The following is a 20,925-nucleotide window of genomic DNA, read 5'->3' on the forward strand; positions in this document are numbered from 1 at the left end:
ACCTGAACTGTACAGACTCAGATTTTTTGCACTCGTAGGTTAGAAATATTTTAATTATAGAATAATATGTTTCAAAAATAGATCAGATGTGCTTTGAGGGGTAGATTAAATGGTCTTTCTGTCAAAAGTATTGCTGAATTGCTGTTCTGTTTCATTTCAGTTTAAAAATCCCCTTATTATGCTTCTCCTGGCATCTGCAGTCATCAGTGTTTTAATGCATCAGTTTGATGATGCTGTCAGTATCACTGTGGTAAGGAACTAAAATTTTATCTTCGTTGGGAGTACTTCAGGATGTGTGACCACATATACTTGCAACATCACATGAATGCCAATGTGGGGTGGGATCACTTGATTCTAATTAATGAATTTGATTTGTATGGTGTCATTAAATCTGCTTAGTTTGTGATTGGATTTTGATTTTTTTTTTTTTTTCTTGACTGATAGCAGTAATACATATCAAAATACGTGAATGAAGAATTACCTGGCTGCATCTTGCATCTTTACTCTTTCATTGTTTCAAATGCCTGTCTTCAGGTATTTGTTCAGAGGAGCAATTTTTGGTGTCTCTTACATAGTTTTTATCTTAAATTACGCTTTAATTGCGAATGGAAAACAAATAAGCCTTCTGTGAATATACTTGAAAGTTTTAATCTTTTAAAACCTGAAAAAGAAATGTAACCCAAACTCCCTAGAAATAGCAGATGGAATATAAAAGCTGAAATAATGAATTTTTTGTAGAAGTTTGCAGTTAAACAGGGTGCCAAACTAGTGAGCCAAATGTAGTACTACTAAACATTTGTCATTGCAAATGGCACAGAGCAGAAAATTATAATCCCTTAGATCTTTTTGAGGTGATAGGTGATAACTGAAAATTGGGATTTCTGTATGATCAGAGACACGTTCTAGCTTTTTTATGTCTTGGCTGACCTCTGCACTCTTTATATTGAGTTTTGCTTTTGTAATTAAGTCAAGATAACTGGTGGTTTGCCCCTAACCCCTCCAATTCTTTAGAAAGAATAGTTTTCTTTGGAAGATAAACTATGTGGCTTCTTCAAGAAAAGACATGCAATTTTGTATTTGAGTATAGTGTTTTTTTGGAATGGTCTGTTGTGTTCTTAAGTTGGATTTAGGTAAATTGTTGTATTATGAAATATATTTAATTATTGCAGCTGGAAGTTGAATTATTTCATGTGTTTGTTTTTTTTTTTTTTTCTTTCCTCAGTTAGTGTCCTTAAGTCTATTTCCTAACCTTTTGAGCAAGGCAATGAGAAAAGAACAGGGCAGTTAGTGTAAGGGAGCAGTAATTTCTGCATTCTATGCTACAACCTCAGATGATATCTTTAATGGCCTCGTGAACATTGGTAGAGGTGTCTTAAAATATGGAGAAAAAGCATGGTTGAGTTAAAGGTTGTGGTTTTTGTATAACTTCTGACTAACCTACTACTTAGTCTTGTTATTAATACCCATTTTTTCACCTAGTGAATATTTGTTTTGCTTCATTTTCAGATGTTAGTGCAATTTTTCTTTGACTGTATATTTGTGCACAGAGCCTTAGCAACAAAACTAATTTGCTGCTAAAGATCAATGACATATGTCTTTTGGTGGCAGTGCTGGCTGGAGCAGCTTCTGCCATCTTTTTAGCTCTGCTGATATAAATGTATTGTAAAGCTTTTTGATCTGGACTGGGAACTGTTGAAGATTAAGAAAAATAAAAAAAATTACAAGTGTAACTGTGGTGGAAATATTCCATGGAAAGATTGAATATATATAGTTATTTAATATTCGGTTGGTGAGGCTAATGTTAGTATCACAAATAAGGGAGATTTACTGCCTTTGTCCTTGATTTAGTTAAGAGTTCTTGGAGAGAGTTTTTCTCTTACAAAATGGTAATATCTTGGTTATTTTTTAGTAGTTACTGTGTGTACTTTAAAGGCTTGATTAATGGATTTGTGTCATGGTTCTGTAACAAATCAGTGTAACAACTCAATTTGAGTAACAAATTCAGTTAATGTTACAAAACTCAATTTGAGAGTGTATTGAAGGGAAAGATGAGGCTTACTTTACACAAAAATGATCTTTGTTACTTTGTTACTACCTCCACTAGATTTCATTCATTCGCTCACTTTCACATTGCATGCTTACAGGCCCCATGATGTTTATGTTGAAGTGATGTGACCAGAATTGTATGTGATATGGGGGACTATGGAGGTTTGCTTTGAGGCCTTAGTACTTATCTTGGATTATTCCTAATGAGCAATGTTGGTTTTTTTAGCTTTTTTGTTTGGGGTCTCTGGCATCTTGGCTGTTTGGGGGTATACTCGGTATCCTGTCTCACTCCTTGGGAGTCGTGGGTAGAGTTGATTCTCATCCTCCTCTTGTTCTCCTTGCTGAGATATTTTATGGCTCCAGACCTGTTCTTCAGCTTGCTACCTTATCTCTGGTCTTCAGTTTATTCTTAGTCATTCTGTTATCTGGTCATTTGAATGAAACCACCTCTGTAATGCTCTGTAGCGGTTAACACGTCTTCCTAATCATTCTTCTATTCACAGAGAACACCATTCATGCTTCATTCAGACCAGTTTGTCTGTTTGTGTCATGGATCTCTACTGCTGTCTCTTGCTCACTGTTTAGAAACTTGGAGTAAAGGAAGTTTTTCTTCAAAATCACTATCTAGTAATTAATTGTATTTTTAGTAAAATCAGGTTATTGAGTCCTATTGAGCATAGGACATGCTAAAGTAGATGTAAATGGCATCACTTTTATAACAGACCCAAGGGATACAGAGTGATTTTGAGCATGAGAAAGTTTGTTTCCAAATCATATTGTTAATATGTAGTAACAACTATGGCTGAGCAAAACTAAATATGATCACTTACTTTCATGGCCATTTGTAATTCTTATACCTCACCTTCTTTTGTGTTTTTTTTTGTTTGTTTGTTTGTTTGTTTTCAGGCAATACTCATTGTTGTTACAGTTGCCTTCGTTCAGGTAAGACGGCTGTTGTCCAAATAAGGTTAATGTTTTTATGTAAACTCTTCTATTTATAAGACTGAAGTGGTTGTCTTGATGCATTGTGCTGTGAATGGTTGAGTAAAGAGCTCTGTGCTTTCATCCAAGTCTTTTGCCTTTTCTAAAGTGCATGATTTGACATGCTTTAACTACATTGACATTTATGCATCTATATCGGTAGTATACTTAGCCATAAAAGAGTACTGGTAAAGAAAAACTTAGAATAAATAGTGTAGAAGTACTTAAATATTTGACTTCATATAAAATAGATTTTGAAAATGTAACTGGCTTCAATTTTGTACAGAAAAAAAAAAAAACAACACAAACATTGTCTTCAAGTAATTTTCGTAGTCATAAAAAAAGTTGTTTTCATTCTGTAAATACATAGCTTTACTGAGTGTGTGCCTAAATCAAAATTGCTTTGTGTTTGTGCTTTATATAGAGAGTTAGAGTTGTGTTACCTTAGTTTTCCAGGGGCTGAGAGCATGACCACGGTATTTTTGGTACTAACTTGTTAAACTGTAGAACTTAATCACGTGTCTGATCCCTGGGTTTAGAAGCATTACTGCAAGTATTACTAAGACGTGGAGATATTGAAGAAAAATGCAAAGAACCTTTGCTATTCTTTCAGAAGAAATGCCTATAGGCAAATTGGTGAATTTTTTAGTGTTTGGACCATATTTGCTTTTTAAAGTATCTAATAGATATTTGGAATTTTGGAATTTGGAATATTACTTAAGTACAACTTTGCTATTAAGATAAATTTCAGTAGATGTGGATGTGTCTTACTGTCTTTTAACTTTTGCCTGTTATAAAAATGTTAGCTGCTATTTTTTTAAAATGTCTCTGCAGGAGTACAGATCAGAAAAATCTCTTGAAGAGCTTAGTAAACTTGTGCCTCCAGAATGCCATTGGTATGTAATTGTCTGTCCTTTCAGTCCTAAATTAAGTCATATTAACTTTAATCTGAAATAAGTAAATAAAAAAGGTTTCACTGAACTTACTGCCTTTGTATCAAGCTCTTATGTTGACATAGAACAAGCTTTGCTTTTGCTCATTTTAAAGATTGTTTTATGAGCCTAAAAAACTGCTCCAGATTGCCCCGCTGAACCCTTCAAATGATGTGACTGATGTGTAACTTCTGAGAAACAAGCAGCAAATAAGAAATAATGTTTTGTTGAAACCAGTACCGTTGCAATGCGTAGTCAACTGTGTGAATGCTTTTCTCGGGCAAAATGCCAGAGAAGAGATTCTTATTGCTCTTCATGTTTTTACCTACAGTGTACGAGAAGGTAGGGTGGAACATACGCTTGCAAGAGATTTAGTCCCAGGTGATACAGTCTGCCTGTCAGTTGGAGACAGAGTCCCAGCTGATCTACGATTATTTGAGGTATATACCTAATATTGCTTTAATAACTTTTCTTTTTGTGGGACAGAGGGGAAGAAAAGATAGCCACTGAATCCTGAAGTACAATAAGTGTTATTGTTTAGAATCCACAACTATTTTGATAAAAATTTTGAAAAAATTACTTTCCAAATCTAATAATGTATTCTTAACAAACTATGTAGTTTCTTATTGTAGAACGTAAGAGGAAAAAAATTTCCAATTTTATGTTTACGTTCCAGTTATGCATTCTTGAAAACTTTAGTTGAGTACTTTTTCTCAACGTTGAACATGTTGTAAAATGATTGTTTTCAGTCTGAATTAAGGTGGTTGCAGGTAGTTTTGAGTCTTTATTTGCATTAATCTTTAGGGTGTAGTTTCAGTGCTCTGTGATAATGGAATATAAAAAAAAAATATTGTGAAATTGTGCCATTTCTCTCTGACACTGTTTCATCAGTGTGTATTGTTATATTTTCTAGTTTACTAAATAGTTAATTTGTAACATTAACACTGCTGGAAGTGCTTGAGTTGAAGCAATAGTACTGTAATAGTACTTGCAGATTCTTTAAAAATGAAGTGGAACATATATATATTCATCTTGCTTATTTTGATGTTTTTTGTTGAATAATGTCACATTACTATTCTGTCAGATTGGGCATCCTCAGGTTTCACAATATCTGGGCTATCTATCACGTTAAAGTAATTTCTGGATATGATGAGCTGGATATACACAATTGATATTGGATTAATCAGTGTTCATTTTATAGACAAAGTCTGAACGAGCTAGTTTCTGAGTCAAATTTGTGGCGCTCTTGAGAAATTCATCTGGATCATCAGTTCTTAGCTCCTGTAGTGTAGTTAATACTTGAGTGGGTTTGTTTTTTGTGACTGCAAACACTTTCTCCTTCCCTCAGCAATTGTGTAGTCTCTGCATTGATAGGAAACTGCTATTGCAGCAGCATCTACTTTCTTGCTCGTAAGCTTGTAGAACGCTATGGTAGTGGTATGCTTGGCCCTCTTACAAAGGAAAGCAGAAATGGAATTAGAAGTTTCTCAGCTGTCTGCAGTCCTATACCAGATAAAAATTTGTACCATTCTTATCTCAAGTACTCTTGCAGATAATTTAAAAATAAGAGCATGTCATCTTATTTTCATCTTATCTCTACTGGGCATTGTTATGGGGTGGTGGATTTAAAAAAATTAAATGGAGATCATCTTTTCAGATAAAGAGCTAGGTCTGTTCGGTGTATTCTGATTGATGCTGTCCTAGAAAATTGTTGAAATAAGTAGGCACTGTGTACTTTCTGAAGTCTTTTGTGTGAGAGAGAAGTTTCTTCACTGGTCTAATCTTGCAGGGGCAATCTTGTTTTCCGAAAGATCTTTTCTGGTCTAAGTTTTCTGTATGTTAATGACCGGTCCATCAAGCTTTATGGTAATCTTCTCTAAAGCCAGAATATTGCATCAAGAACTAACATACTTATAACAGTGTAGGCTTTGAACACAATTCGTTTTGGGAGTGATGATATATGTTTCAGAGCTCGTGGCTGAATCTGAATAGAAGCAAAGTGGCATCTTCATCCTCTTTCCGCTTGGTGTCTGAGGAATACATCACAAGTACTAAATTACTGTAGAACTTTCTGGAGTTAATAATTCTTTATGACTTTGATTGAAAGATTCATTGCAGTTTTTGACAAGTCTCCCTTTTCCTTTATTGGTACAGCATTCATCTTTTAAAAATGGGTACTACACTGATAATTATTTGAGAGAATAGCAGGGATTAGAGGGATTTGACTGATCAGAAAGCACTTTACTAAAGGTACTATCCTCTTAACATTGACTAAATTATTTTTGAGCTAGCAGCCTGTGTTCATTTTGTTGTTCATCTAGAACTGGAGTGCATCAGAGTTATCATGCCACTTAAAAAAAAAACACACACCAAAAAAACCCGCAATTCAATCTTGGAGTGATCTGCTATAGTGTGGTGGTACGAAGTGTGATGTAACTGATTCTTACTTACTCTTTGTAAGTGGTACCATTTGAAAGAGTTTGGCAGTTGAGTTTTATTATGCATCCTTTAACACTGTTTTTCTTGAAGGTTATCTTGACATTTGGTGGTATGGTCAGCAATAGTGGCTCTATACTTTTTAATAGTACAAAATTATTTTACTTTTAATTTTGTGAACAGGATTTTATGATTCAGGCTTTGGCTCTGTTCAAGAGTCGTTAAAGTCAGTAGATTAATATGTAAGAATTGATGTCAGTTGAGGAAAGACATTTTTCTTCAATTTATATTTTGATAAGTTATTTTTTGTTTTGGATGATATTTATAGAGCACAAGCTTCACTTTCTTCATCTGTCGGCTGGTTAATACAGAATAACTCATTTTTACCTTTTCCTTTTCTAAGTGCCCCACATGCTACCACAAAACCCACAAAAGTAAAACCTAAAACAAAAAAGGCAGCTTCTCTTCCTCTAGTCTACATGATTGTTGCCTGAATAGCATCCTCCTTATAGAGACTTTGTGAACAAAAAACACTGTAGGAAATATGCTATTTGTTAGCGAGTTCTTAATGGAGCATGATAGGAGTAAGTGGACAGAGGAATAATTGAGAGGATAATATATATGCGTACTTTCATTCCCAGCTAATTATTTTGTTTGGTGCCAGAATGCATCACAGTTGCAACCTCTGGAATGTTTTCTAGAAAACCAATCATGACCATAAAATTATAAGTAAACTTAGACTCGTCAAAGTGAGAGCTTGTTGCATTGCTGTAATATTCTCGTTACTTTGTTGGTCCTTAAAATATGGTTAATATTGACATAGCTTCTTACCATATGAATAAATTGGATGTATTTTTAATGGTCAAAATTGGGGAACTTCTGTTAACACTTCCAACTGGTTACAAAAGATTGTCATGCCTTTTACGTAGTCCATGTATTTTGTTTTCAAAGGCTGTGGACCTTTCTATTGATGAATCCAGTCTCACGGGTGAGACAGCTCCTTGCTCTAAATCTACAGCTCCTCAGCCAGCAGCAACCAATGGAGACCTTACTTCTAGGAGCAATATTGCTTTCATGGGAACATTGGTCAGATGTGGAAAAGCAAAGGTAAAATCATCATTAATAGAGAAGAATATTTTCCATGTTTCAGCTATTTGAAGGCAGTTCTTAATTTTGAAGTTCACCTATCAATTGAGAAATGCACTTTAAGGACTACATATATTTTGAGTTTTCTGGAAGAATAGAAATGGAATAGAAATAGAAATTTTTACTGGGAGTATAGAAGACTTTACTGTGATACACTGCAGGTCTTTTCTCATTGGTGCTTTTTCAGACACCGGTTTAAAAAGAGAACTATTCTAGGGCCAGGAGAGCTCAAATTTATAGGGAGCAGATGATTGGAAACCCTGCTGTCTAAGAGGTGGTATTTTGCTTCTAGAACTACATTCACGTGTTTGAAAATCTGTAACTGAAAGTACAGTTTTGGCTAGTGTTAGATAGGTATTACCCTATTTGAGTTTTTTTACTGGTAGTTACTAAATATTCAGCAGTGCACAGAATAGCAGTTTGTTTCACAGAGGCAAAATGTTTTTTAGCAAAAATATTTCCTACTTGGGCCAAGAATTAATTTTATAAACAATGCTAATGGAATCATAGCAAGCTAAATGGCATTTCCCACTATTTGAGGCAAAGCTGTGAAGAGCAGCCACTAACATAAAAATTAAACTTCAGATTTGAACTGGCTTTATTTTTTATTTTTTTTTAGGGGATAGTTATTGGAACAGGAGAAAACTCTGAATTTGGGGAGGTTTTCAAAATGATGCAAGCAGAAGAGGTAAGAGTGAATATTTAGAAGCAAAGACGTGTTTTGTAAGTGTGTATTTCATCCATTAAAACTTTGAATTTATTCCATAGGAACTTAGTTAAACTTAATTACGTTGCTTTTAATATTTTTCTTTCCTCTAGTGAAACAAATCTTAGCTCTTGAACATAAAAGTAGTAATTGAATTCAGTGCAACAAAATATCCATAGCTGCCCTGAAAATATTAATTGTGAAAATAATACTCTGAACCTGCTTAATGGAACAAATCTCATTACAATTTGTGGAAATGTACTTTTTCCAAGTGGAACTACGTTTGTGCAAAAGGGATTTATGACAGATTTGTGTGTTGCATGTACAGGACTATGTTTTCCCTTGATTAGCAGTGTACTTCGGGTTTGTGTGTGTGTCTCCTGCTGCTTCACGATCTCCACCTTATCCTTTTATAAGCTTCCTTTGACTCTTGTATGTCAAAATCACTGGGGGAGTTTTCCTCATTGCAGTGTTCAATTCAGACTCCTGAGCGCTTTGTATATCTAGAGCCTTCTAGCTTCTCTGGCTGCCTGACCAATGTAGCATCATAAGGAGGCAGTCTATCTCCAGCTGCCAGGATATGATCAGGCATATAGTATAGGCAGCACTTTTTTCCCCATATATTTACGTTTCTGAAATCTGCCCAAACAGAGCAACTAAGGGCATTAAGTGCATCAGCCAGGAGCTTGTATTGTAAGCTGCGGTGCCTTACTATACCTTTCAAGGGAATACTGCTGTCCAGCCACCAAAGTAGAATCCACTTTAATACGCATGTGAGGAAAATAAGGTCATCTGTTCAGTAGTATTTAGTTTGTATTGTAACAAGTGTAATTATTAGTGAGGGGGGGAAAAAAGGCCAAGAAAAAGAACTATGTGAGCGTTTTACGTCAACTGTATTCTGAAATATGAGAGCGTTGGAGGGTTATTTTTGATGTTTATAATATAGTAAACTCATTTTACAAGTAAATTTTTAAGTTAAGAGTGAATCAAACTTGATACCAGCTTTCTCAGTGCACTCTTTATAACTTGTTGAACAAAGATGATTTTACAATGACCCTGTCTTCCTTTTTTTTGCCACACTTTCTATAGTGTAGTCCACCATATATTACTATTAAAAAACCCCGAACTTACTGGCGGCCAATGTAAAAATGCACTTTCCTGTTTTGTTTTTTTAAAATTAAAATTTTTGCTTTGTGTCCCCTCCTTCTTTCTATGGCCTTTTTTTTGTCAGTAGATTGTCTAAATATTTCCATAGTTTTCTATTTGGCTAAATTGAATTTCCTGCAGATGATTTAACAAATTCCTTTTGAGATATAATTGGCCAGGGCTCTGATGCTTCTGTCTTGAAAAGTCAGTTTCATTCTTGCTTTCAAGAACTTCTGTTCTTGGAAGAAGTGCAGTGTGATTTTTTTATTTTTTTTTTAATACAATCCTTTAATAATAAAATCCTTTTTTTAATAAAATTCGCTGTAGACATCACAAAGCTCCCAAAGAATATTTCTAGTAAATTTTTCATTTCATAGAAGTGTTCTTGAATCTTCTTGAATTCTACATAAGAATGGAACATAGTCGCCTGTTTTCAGTTCCCACCCCATGGAAACATAGGGTATAACTGCATCTTATTCACTGACAGTGTCTTGAAATTTGCACATCTGAAGTAATATGTGATAGAGTTCATGCTTTTTAACATGTGCTTGTTAACTGCTGCATGTTTACCATTTGTCAAGGCTCCAAAGACACCTCTGCAGAAGAGCATGGATCTCTTGGGAAAACAGCTTTCCTTGTATTCCTTTGGTATAATAGGTAAGAGAATTTATGTAAAAAAATTACAAATTATTATGTAACTGAAACTAACATGTGGGCTTGGGAAGATGGAAGGCTTGATCTCTTTTTTAAAATATTTTGGCCCCTCATTTTATTGGTCACTGAGTTCATGCCACTAATCATCTGAAGATTACTAATGTGACATAACTTTCATCATAAGGGTGTTTACATGCTTCTTCCTGCACACATACTTTTCTGACTTACTTTTTGTCCTCTAAATGCTTCCTTTTAAATTGCAATGTGTCTTGTATTCTGATTCAAGGTGTGCATAAGCGAGTACTTCACTGGTGGTATGATTGGGCAACTTGACTGGCAGAAACTTTCTTCAACTTTGCCATACTAATGAAATCATGCTTTGGCAGTGAAAGAAATGATAGATTTTTTTTTTTATAGGTGTAGCACAATGAGAAGCTTGGTTTTGGCTTTTTGAGTTGTTTTTCTTGTCCTCATGAGGCTACACAGTACATGTTGGTTTTATATTTATTCTGATGGCTGTTTTCTTTCTAGGAGTTATTATGCTGGTTGGCTGGTTGCAAGGAAAGCATATCCTTGATATGTTCACAATTGGTGTGAGGTAAGATTTTTGTTTTTTAAATAGTATAGATCATGCATTGCAGCAAATGTCTGAAAGCCAGTGACGTATATTATAATACGCTAGCACACAGACTCTGCTTTTAAGTTCACATAAGATTCAAAATGCAAATAGGCTTTGTACTGTAAAAAAGCAAATTCGTACTAATTTTTAATGATACAGTATGTTCTTGTCAGTCTCTTAAACCGTGTATTTATGTGGTGATTTCTGAGCATATTGTGGAATATCTGCAAACAGACAATAGTTGTACAGTTTGAATTTCCATCACTGAGAAAATAAAGTAAATATAATTTTATAAGTGGCAACAGATAAAACCAAGTTACTACAAGCCTTATGTCATGTAGTTCATTAGCTCATTTTCTAGCATATTATGGAAAATTAATCCCAGGGTGTTGTCTGCTGAGAATAACACTGAGTTTAGATGATCTCACTCCGTACTCTTAGAAAAGTTGCTGAGTTGCTAATTACATGCACAGTGCTTAAGACAGAAGTGTTTCTTGAAATGACAGGATCAGACTCTGGAGACTCATCGTTTTGGAGAGGGGAAGGGTGAGCACCAGGACCTGCATCTTTGAGCATTTTGTAATGAATTATTGTGATCTTGTTTACACTGTTATAAGGGTTTGTGGTTTTTTTATTTGTTTGTTTCTTAAATGACCTTCCGTGCTATTCCCGCACATTGCTTGCTGCTACATCATGATCTGCAAGTAACAGCTGTGGATCAGTGGTCACTTGAAGTGGTGGCATTTCCCAGTTCTGTTTAGAGCTGACTACACAATCTACACAGTCTTCTTCACAATCTGGGCTGCTTTGCATAGTACTAATGAGTGTTTTGTGTAGGCAAAACAGATGTACAATTGATTTCTCCCTCCCCCCCAACTTCTCTTCATACTTTTGCATAAGTAATGAGTAGAAATGTCTGAGTTACTGCATTTTGTTACTGTCGTCAATGTGTATCTTATAACGAATAGTGTACAACTAGAGTCAAACGGCAGCTGCTTCCTTTCACTTTTAACCTCAGTGAACAAGACAACTACAGAAACAATGTTCTGAAGTGTAAATGCATCATTCCTATGCATTCATGTATGACATTCTAAGACAAGATTTGTATACTTGCTTTCATTACAGTTTGGCTGTAGCGGCAATCCCTGAAGGACTCCCAATTGTGGTAACAGTGACACTGGCCCTTGGTGTGATGAGAATGGTGAAGAAACGGGCTATTGTAAAAAAACTGCCTATTGTTGAAACTTTAGGTATGACTAGACTAACTTAGAGATAGTACTTTGATATGATTGTTAGGAAATCAACACAAACATTGGTGACTAATGTTTAAAATAAAGCAGGTATTCTTATTTTGCTAGCGATGTGGTGGTATCTCTAAAACATTTCTAAATTGAGTACAATATACACAGAGTTAGAATTCAGGTATACATTTTTGTGGGCCTTCTTTTTGTTTTTTAACTGAAATAAACGGTCTGTCAGCATGTCACGCTAGCCATAGTCTAAACTGCATGAGTGATTGGATGTATGGAGTACCTTTTATAATTGTTTGCTGTAAGATGTTGTTCTTAAATAAGACTTGTAAAATGGTTTTTAAACTAAGGTTTTTTGGGTGTAAATTTAGGACTGATACTGACAGTTGGAAACTAAGCCGAGTTTGAATATTAGAAAAAACTTTGTAATCACAATTATTATTAATCATAATTTAATCGCCTTCAAGATATTACGCTGCTCATATTTAAACTTAAAATTGTTTAAAACCATTAAAGCTTAAAAACATCCTGTATGCAGTTTCAGTCATGAAACATGCGAAACACAGGACATGGAAAAGAAATAGAAATACTAAGTTAAATAATTATGCTGCATTTGAATTTCTTTTTGAATTTGAAGATTGAAAATATTTTTTCTAATGCCTCTAGCAGAGTTTCATTAGTGTTGCAAGGTTTTCTGTTGCGTTTGCAATTCCTGCTATCGTGTCCAAAAATGTCAAGATACTGCAACGCTCTTTCAAAATACTCTTTTCCTCAGTTAAAAAGACACATATAAATTTCACATTTCTGTAACCTTTTCAACCTTAAAATTTGCGGGTTTAGTAGTAAGTCACGCTTTTGTGTGCTACTGTTAGATGTTGTGCTTTTTGATAAAGAATGACTGCTGTAAAGCAGAATCTTAGCTTTCCTCCTAATCGTGAGTTGCAATTGCAATTCCAGCAGTGTAGTTTGAGATAGAGTTGAGATAGAGTAGAATAAAATGAGGGAGAGGTAGTGAAGGGAAGCGTTTCAAACAAGTTGTGAATTTGGGATTTGAAATAGTTTGGTTTTTTTTTTTATTTATTGGACAAACTTGTAAAGACCCTTGTACAGTGATTCATTAATAGTTGGAAATTAGCTGTCTTTGTTAAATTCCATTTTGTTTTTTCACAAAGACAGCTGCAGTATTTCTCAAATTTTAATTTTTCTTGTCTTGATTGCTTTTTTTTTTTTAATTACTCTTGTTGTTCTAAACAAGCATTGTCTTATATATGTTAATTGGTTATTTCAGGTTGTTGCAATGTAATTTGTTCAGATAAAACTGGAACTCTGACAAAGAATGAAATGACTGTTACTCATATTTTTACTTCAGATGGCCAGCATGCTGAGGTATGTAGTGAGACTGTTAGACTTGAATTTTCCTTTTTACTTTATTGTGTGTATCACATGAAATACACAAGTATACCGCAGGTAAAGCAGCAGTTAAGAAAATGTAAATTTGTTGCACAAAATTCCTGTTCCTTAACTTCCAGCCAATTCTGTTCTTAAGTTCATTTAGTATTGCAGCCTTTGAGCTGTGCTATCCAAGCCTTCTCTGATTACAGAAGAATTTTTTCTATAATATGTTAAGTTCTTAAATCTCTTGATGGCTGTAGGTCACAATAAAAGCTGCTGAGATGCAGTACAAAGACAAGTTGAAAGGTTGTTTTTTTCTTCGGTACAGAAAGTCGAGACTATTAGCTGTTGCAGGTGCATAAAAATAAAATCTGCATGTTACAAATATTTAAAATAGGGGTATGCAGCTTTTGGCTGAAAGACTATGTAAATGCACAAAAGAGAAGCAAAAGCATCAGGAATGGAAAAGCAGCAAGGTGTGGAACTAAATGTAGTTTCATGGAAATGTTTTAAACAGGTTCTTAAATTCTCAAACTCTTCTTGATCTGGTTTTTTTTTCATGTTACAGTTAGAGAGTCTTGTCATTGACTTTTGTAAGCGTAAATACTGGTATTTTTTCTTATTCTTTCCTGTTAATTACCTGAGTTTGCTTATATATCCTAGGATTTATTTTTCTATTCTTAGAATTCTATAGGAATACTGTAATTGCTTTTCCTTTACTACTAGTACAATTTGTTTACACCTGGGTCAAATCAGCTCCTTTTTCCTGAGTCAAAGAGAACTTGAAATGGCTGTAAAATATAATCGCTGTTAATGCTGTAGACACGAAGACTTTTTTAGGATTCTAGTGGGATGCCTGGTTTTTAAGCGCTAAAAATTCTATTTTACTGTTTTTAACACCTCTCTGAGGTCTCAGCTGAGAGGCTGTTCAAGTATGTGGTTTGGTTTTTTTTTTTTTTGTCCTTCTTACTGGATGAAAGTAGGACTCTGCTCTGTACTTCCATTCTCCTGCAAGGTGTATGCATTATTAACCAGGATAAAGACATAGGAGGAAAAAATTAGAAAGCAAAAGAAAGAAGAAAAAAGCAAGCAAGCCTAATACTGTAAGGAAACAACGTACACTGCATTTATTTATGCTAAGGAATAAAATTGCTACTTTGAGAAGTAAATAAATTAGTCTCTAATATATTTCAGAGTTTTTATTCCTTAATTTAGTACCTGCTGCATTAGAAGCTGAGTAGGAGAATCCATTCACACAGGGTAAAAAAAATCAGCCATCATGAATGGCCTTTTTTAAATTATCGGTAGTTCGTAGTAAAAAGCTGAGATTAAAACAGTTTATGAACCTGGTGAACGTTACATTGCATACTGCCTTTGGCTGTTTGTCTTGCAGGTTACTGGAGTAGGTTATAACAGGTTTGGAGAAGTGATGCTCGATGGTGAAGTTATTCATGGTTATAACAACCCATCCATTAGCAAAATTGTTGAGGTAGGATCTTGGCACCGAGAGGTGAGTTTTAATTGATGATGCAGCACAAGAGCTTTGTATGGCATTTACTTTGTGTTCTGTTTTCTCCCCTTTCCTTCCTCTTTTAGGCCGGTTGTGTGTGTAATGATGCTTTGATTAGAAACAACACATTAATGGGGAAGCCAACAGAAGGGGCTTTAATTGCGCTTGCTATGAAGGTGTGTACTTGATGGTGCTTTTTGGACTCATGGCAGGTGGGAAGTGTGTAGAAATAAGTTTGGGTTTGGTTTGGTTTTTTTTCCTCATTTTCTTCTCCTTTGGGGCTCCTTGATTTGTATTGCAACTGCTCATCTCGTATGTTTCTTACTTGCTGGAAATCCTTGAGCATTCTTTCGATGAGAGAAAAAATTACTTAGAACTGAAATAAAATCTTTATTTTCATCTTTTTGCACTTAGTACTGTCATTTTACCTGCCACAAGCTAATTTACCTGTTGAATATTGATTATGCTGTCTCTTTCCTAGTTCTCATCAGAAGCAGTAAGAAGTTGATAACTGATGTATTGGTGACTGCAGCATTTATAGGGCCCTTTAAGTGCGCAGCACACATAGTTCGAATTGGGAACACTGTGGTTAATGGTTTGTTTATTTTCTATAATGCTGTGACACACCCATTAGAGCTACTGAGAAATGTGGCAAGGCCTCTTGGCACTTGGCTTTTTTCTGTGGTGGTGAATAAACTCAAAAACATTGGAAGTTGAATGTATTACAGCCTTTCTCTCCCTGTGTAACTGAGGCCTGAGATGTATCTGTCTTCTTGCTGAGACTCATTCCAAGTCCCCAGTCTTTGACTGTAAAGGATCAGAGTGATGTTATTTTGGCATGAACCCATAGAAACTGAGAAGAACAGGGGTCTTTCACATCTGCTGCTGGAAAGGGAGGTAGTGAAGGAGTTGTGAAGCTCTGTAAGTACTGAGAATGGCTTATGGCAGGCTGCTGCTTCTGCATCTTCTTTAATTGCCACTTTCTCTTGGACTTGGTTAGGTGTAGAGCATGGAAATGGTGTGAGTTGCATCAGTGGTGGGGAGGGAACAGTATTCAGAATGCAATGCATTTTGTCTGGAGTCTTCATGGTTAGTTTCAGATTAAATGTTTTGGTGCTTTTGATAACTTAAAAAAAAAAACAAAACACCTCGTTTCAGGTTGGATCATTCAAACTTAAATTGCCTTCTCCAGACTTTGCCACAGTCGTGTGTTGTAATTTTGTAGGCTCTCCTAGCAGAGAAATTGCATAGATGTGAAAAGAAATAAAGGCTTTGGGGGTTTAGACGTGTTTTTGTTTTAGCTACATTACTAGCCATTGCGAGACTTGGGTTTGTGGATGGTCATAATCTACAAAGTATTTCAAGATCCTTGGATCAACAGTAGCGTAGCGTTAAATGGTCTGACTTACGCTGAAGCCTGAAAGAAGCTTCTAGGGGGTTTCAGTGCTAGTTTGTCAGAAGTTTGTCTAAACTGGAACAGTGTGCTCAAAAGCAACTTTAAAGACAAAACTGGTTTTTAACAAAGTAATGATTGTTAACTAAGATGTCTCAACAAATCAACAAATTGCATAGCTGTTTGAAAAGAAGCGGTCCTGACATTGTGGTGGTACTTCTGTTTTATACAGATGGGTTTAGATGGACTCCAGGAAGACTACATAAGGAAGGCTGAATATCCTTTCAGCTCAGAACAAAAATGGATGGCTGTTAAATGTGTTCACAGAACGCAGCAGGTAAACCTCAGTTGCTATTTCCTTGTGCACCGGCTCTGCAGAAAGGTTGTCTACCTTGTTTACTTTCCTAATTTTTCGCTTCAGAAGTTAATGCAGGCTGGTAGTAGTGCACAGTCCTGGGAATATATGTGTCTTCATAATAGACACAGTTTTAGTTTCAAGCTCTCGAGTGGAGATTAGGAATCACAAGAAATTATTTCCATAAAAATCATACTGGGAAATTATTTTTAGTATTTTGATATCTGAGACTTTGAACATATACCTGCTTGTTTTTTCTTCGTTCTCCTCCATCCTCAAACATGTAAAGCAATTCTGCCAATCTTTTGCTCTTTCAGTGCTACATAGTCACACAATGAATTAAGAGCAAGAAGGTGCCTTAATGTTTGATAGTAAAATTTCTTTTGTTTGAAAAGACAGGTTTTCTGGTTTTGATGCAGACAGCACGTTCCCCAGTGTTGACAGGTTTTATTGGTGTCAACAGTGTACTGGATTATCAATACAAACCATTCTTAAACCTCTTTTTCCATCTTCTGGTGCTTTCAAATACTTATTTACATTCATGTTTCATTTAGACCGGCCTGAATGTTTTTGCTACAAATATTGACATAGTCACTGCCAGTCTGGTAACTGGAGACTTCTAGATAATATGTGCACCGACAGACTTTATCTTGTATTTATGGAAAATTTCCTAGTACTTGTGACCAAAAAAAGGCTTGCTGACAGTGTTCAAATATCACAGTGAAATCTTTGCTGTGGAAACAAAGCATTTGACTCATTTTATCTATACAGACAAGGATTATACAACCATATTATCTGTATAAAGAGTAGTGAGTGGGAATTGCTGTATGGCTTTCATTCATGTAAAGATTTGTTCTGTCTGTGTTTTGGTGTGAGCACTTTTAAGATTGTTGAAAAATTGGTAGCAGTTTTAAAGGCACCGTAAATTATTTGAAGGCTAAGAAAATGCAGTGGGATTAGAAATTTAAAGCTCTATCAGTTTAGCCTCTCAGAAAGACTGAGATAACTTGACTACTGTGCATAAATACCTTCACAGGGAGAAAATAGATATATTAAAAAAGAGCTTTTTAGTTCAGCGGGGAGGAGAAGATGAGAATCAGTGATTGGAAATTGAGCTGAGGCAGCAATTCTTAACAGAAAAGGCAGGAAGGGAAAGGATGGGTTGAGTTAGCGTTGGAGTTAAATGTTCAAGGTAGGTGGTGTGGATTCTTGATTCTTTGATACCATCAAGGCTAGATGGATATCAGGAAAATAGTAGAGTTGTTAGGCATGGTACAAAGATGCAGGTGATGTTTAATGACCTGTGCAGCTGGTCAGATGATGAGCTAAAGGTCTTTCAGGTCTAATGTTCTGTGTAGGTTTTTCTGTCCTTTGCATGGTCTGTTTAGTCTATAAACTGTGACCTGCAGTGTCTAATGTGTATGATGTCTACCAAAATGAGATACTGATTGTTAGCTTGGCTCTTTTGACATTGCCACTCTTGAACACACACTGTGTAGAGATACTCAAAAGAACAGATTTCTAAGTTTAGAAGTGTAGTTTTGATTTGTGTTGTGTTCTGAAGACTCTTCAGAAGAGTGCAGATAAACCATTCTTACGTGTGTATGTACTTGTGTGTATATATATTTATATCTACATACAGACATGTGCACACAGCAACTCTTTTTCCTTTTAGGACAAACCTGAAGTTTGCTTTATGAAAGGTGCTTATGAACAAGTCATTAGGTACTGTACATCATATAACTGTAAGGGGCAGACCCTACCTCTTGTTCAGCAACAGAGAGAGCAATACCAGCAAGAGAAGACATCCATGGGCTCTGCAGGACTTAGGGGTAAGGCTGTTTCAGTATCTCAAACTAACCATATTTTTTAAAATGGCACTGCTTACAGTTTAAAAACAAACCCAAACAAACACCCTCCCCCCCCAAGACCTAGAAACACTAGGAATTTTTTTTTTTTTGTTTGGTAAGTGCTACTGGGTTGTTTAGTTTTTTCTTGAAAATGGGGGAGTGGAAAATAGGTGCTGTTGCCTAAGGCCTGTATAATAACATGATTAAATTGCAAATGGTGAGAAAAGGCACTGCTGATTCCTGTCATCTCTTGCATGTGACCGTAACTGAATAGTACATTGCTACCTGATAGCTCTCATATCTTATTATAGATGTTTGTGCATTATTTTAAAATGTGAATGTGTTTATTTTCCTATTACTTTGGCTGTTGGCACCTTTGAGTTAGGCTAGCGCAAATAATTGCACGTCAGATGATGCTATTAGAATTGCATTTTATGTTAACGAGCTGTGTAGATTTTTAAATACAACTGAAAGTATTTTTCACAAGATGATTTATGGGGAGTGATTATGGGCTAGTATTATACATGGCTGGCTTTGTTTGGCCTCTGTAAAGAGACCTCTAGGCTGTTAAGTCCATCCACAGCTTTTTAAGGTGAAGGTATGGGTACTGTTTGGCTCAGGAAATTCCTAGGATGCAAATTATTAGAAATGGAGAGTTTATGCTAGGCATGGTATCTCTTTGTGCTGCTTTGTTCAGACAGCTATTCTTTGTGTCTGCTTCAGACCACTGTCAAACAAAAAACCTAAGGTAATGCTTTGAAAAAAGTGAATTTGCTTTTCTCTTACAACTTTAATGTCATTTAAATATATTTGAATTGAGTCCTACTGTAAAAAAATTCCAGAAAATATTCAGCATGTACTCAATAAAATCTGCCTCTCTCAAAGAAAAAATCAAAGCAGAAAATTAAGTTAACTGATCCTTCCTTTCATCCTCTTGCATAAAAGACCGTGTGTGTACAGAGAAACCACAAAGCTAGATGCTGTTCTCTTTCCACACAGTGAAAGTATAAACACTTTCATCTGAGAACAAATAGGAAAGTTATCTTTAAAACATGGAATATGTGTGTTCGGTAAAAAGACTAATCTTTAGAAGAGAGGAATATACATAAGTAGGCTATTTTGAATACTCAAGATAACAGACATTGCTACCAAGGTTTTAAAAAAAAAATAAAAAAAAAAAAAAAAAATTGCAATTTCCACCATTTGCTTTATGCTGGCCTACAAGTTCATTTAGGTCTCATTTGTGAACATCTTGCTATAAGTTAATTTCAAGTGGAATACTCGAATGAAGCTACTCAAAATGTTTTCAGCAGTGAGGCCTTTGGTCAATATAGAGATATATAGTTGTCTGACATTAGTTTTCATTTTTGAAAACAGATATTAGAAGTTGTTTTAAATGCTGATGTAAATGTTAATTTCAAATATTAACTTTTTTTTTTGTCTCCTAAAAGTTCTAGCCTTAGCTTCTGGTCCTGAGTTAGGACAACTGACTTTTTTGGGGCTTGTGGGAATAATCGATCCTCCACGGACTGGTGTAAAAGAAGCTGTTACTACACTTATCACATCTGGAGTTGCAATAAAAATGATTACTGGAGATTCACAGGAGACTGCAGTGGCCATCGGTATGAATAGTCTACTTACTTTCATTTTTCACTTGTTTTCTGTTTTGGCAATGCCTAGCTAACTGTTATGATGTGTGGGTATTAAGTCTTTAATGTTTGAGAGTTCTGTATGTTGGATGTGGCACAGTAGAATTAGAAAAAACCCAACAACCCTAGCCTGAAGCTAGGGTTCAGCCTTAAGCTGACTTTGGTTTCAGCTTGAACTGTAGTTTTTTGAATTTGGTTAATGTATGACTTTTGCTGCTTGAGACTATGTATTTTCTTACTGTATTTTGCTATAACATGTGCTTGATTTCTGATTCTCATTCTTATGCCCCCAAAACCACCCTCCCTACCCTCAGCTTTGGATGCCTGTGTTATAGCAAAAGGGATAAACTAAAATAGCTGGTGACAATGAGTATTTAGGATGGATATAGCACTTCAGTACTATCCAAAATATTTTTTTTCCATATAAGGAAGCTTGAAGTTTAAGTACTATTAATAAATACGTAAAAAAATTACTTAACTTCTTTTTATAATATAATACATTAAAGTACAAGTAGTTTGGCCAGAATATGAATTCTTCACATACAGAATGATGAACAAAAAGTTGAATGTGCGTATAAAAAGTACACCCCCAAACTAGCGGTACTTTCTCAGAGACTTTTTTTTCCTTTTCTTCCCTCATGTCATTTTTCATTGTCTATCTTGTTATTTTTGGACTTTGAATTCTTTAGAAAGGACTGAGCTCTTGTGTTTGTATGGCTCCTGACATAATGAAGTCCAGACCTTTAGACCTAAAAAGACTGAGGAGATAAATATCTGATCAGAATAGACTTTGTAGCGTGTGTTTGTTACTCAAGAGTTCAGATAACTTACTCCAGTATACTGAATCAATAAGGTGTTCT

The 20,925-nt window shown here is 35.3% G+C and overlaps 1 protein-coding gene across 1 annotated transcript in view; it reads left to right on the forward strand.

Moving 5' to 3' along the window:
- ATP2C1 (ATPase secretory pathway Ca2+ transporting 1) overlaps positions 1 to 20,925 on the forward strand; it is a 49,830-nt gene that overhangs the window by 18,120 nt on the left and 10,785 nt on the right. The window contains exons 4-18 of the mRNA XM_082498873.1: positions 161 to 250; positions 2,953 to 2,988; positions 3,862 to 3,923; positions 4,291 to 4,399; positions 7,347 to 7,502; positions 8,161 to 8,229; positions 9,975 to 10,050; positions 10,579 to 10,645; positions 11,792 to 11,916; positions 13,205 to 13,302; positions 14,702 to 14,797; positions 14,905 to 14,994; positions 16,444 to 16,548; positions 18,242 to 18,398; positions 19,868 to 20,038. Coding sequence (XP_082354999.1) covers positions 161 to 250; positions 2,953 to 2,988; positions 3,862 to 3,923; positions 4,291 to 4,399; positions 7,347 to 7,502; positions 8,161 to 8,229; positions 9,975 to 10,050; positions 10,579 to 10,645; positions 11,792 to 11,916; positions 13,205 to 13,302; positions 14,702 to 14,797; positions 14,905 to 14,994; positions 16,444 to 16,548; positions 18,242 to 18,398; positions 19,868 to 20,038 — 1,507 coding nt within the window. The remainder of the gene's footprint in view (positions 1 to 160; positions 251 to 2,952; positions 2,989 to 3,861; positions 3,924 to 4,290; positions 4,400 to 7,346; positions 7,503 to 8,160; positions 8,230 to 9,974; positions 10,051 to 10,578; positions 10,646 to 11,791; positions 11,917 to 13,204; positions 13,303 to 14,701; positions 14,798 to 14,904; positions 14,995 to 16,443; positions 16,549 to 18,241; positions 18,399 to 19,867; positions 20,039 to 20,925) is intronic.

The sequence above is a fragment of the Vanellus vanellus genome, assembly GCF_965231255.1.
Source record: "Vanellus vanellus genome assembly, chromosome: 2".
NCBI classification, from domain to species: domain Eukaryota; kingdom Metazoa; phylum Chordata; class Aves; order Charadriiformes; family Charadriidae; genus Vanellus; species Vanellus vanellus.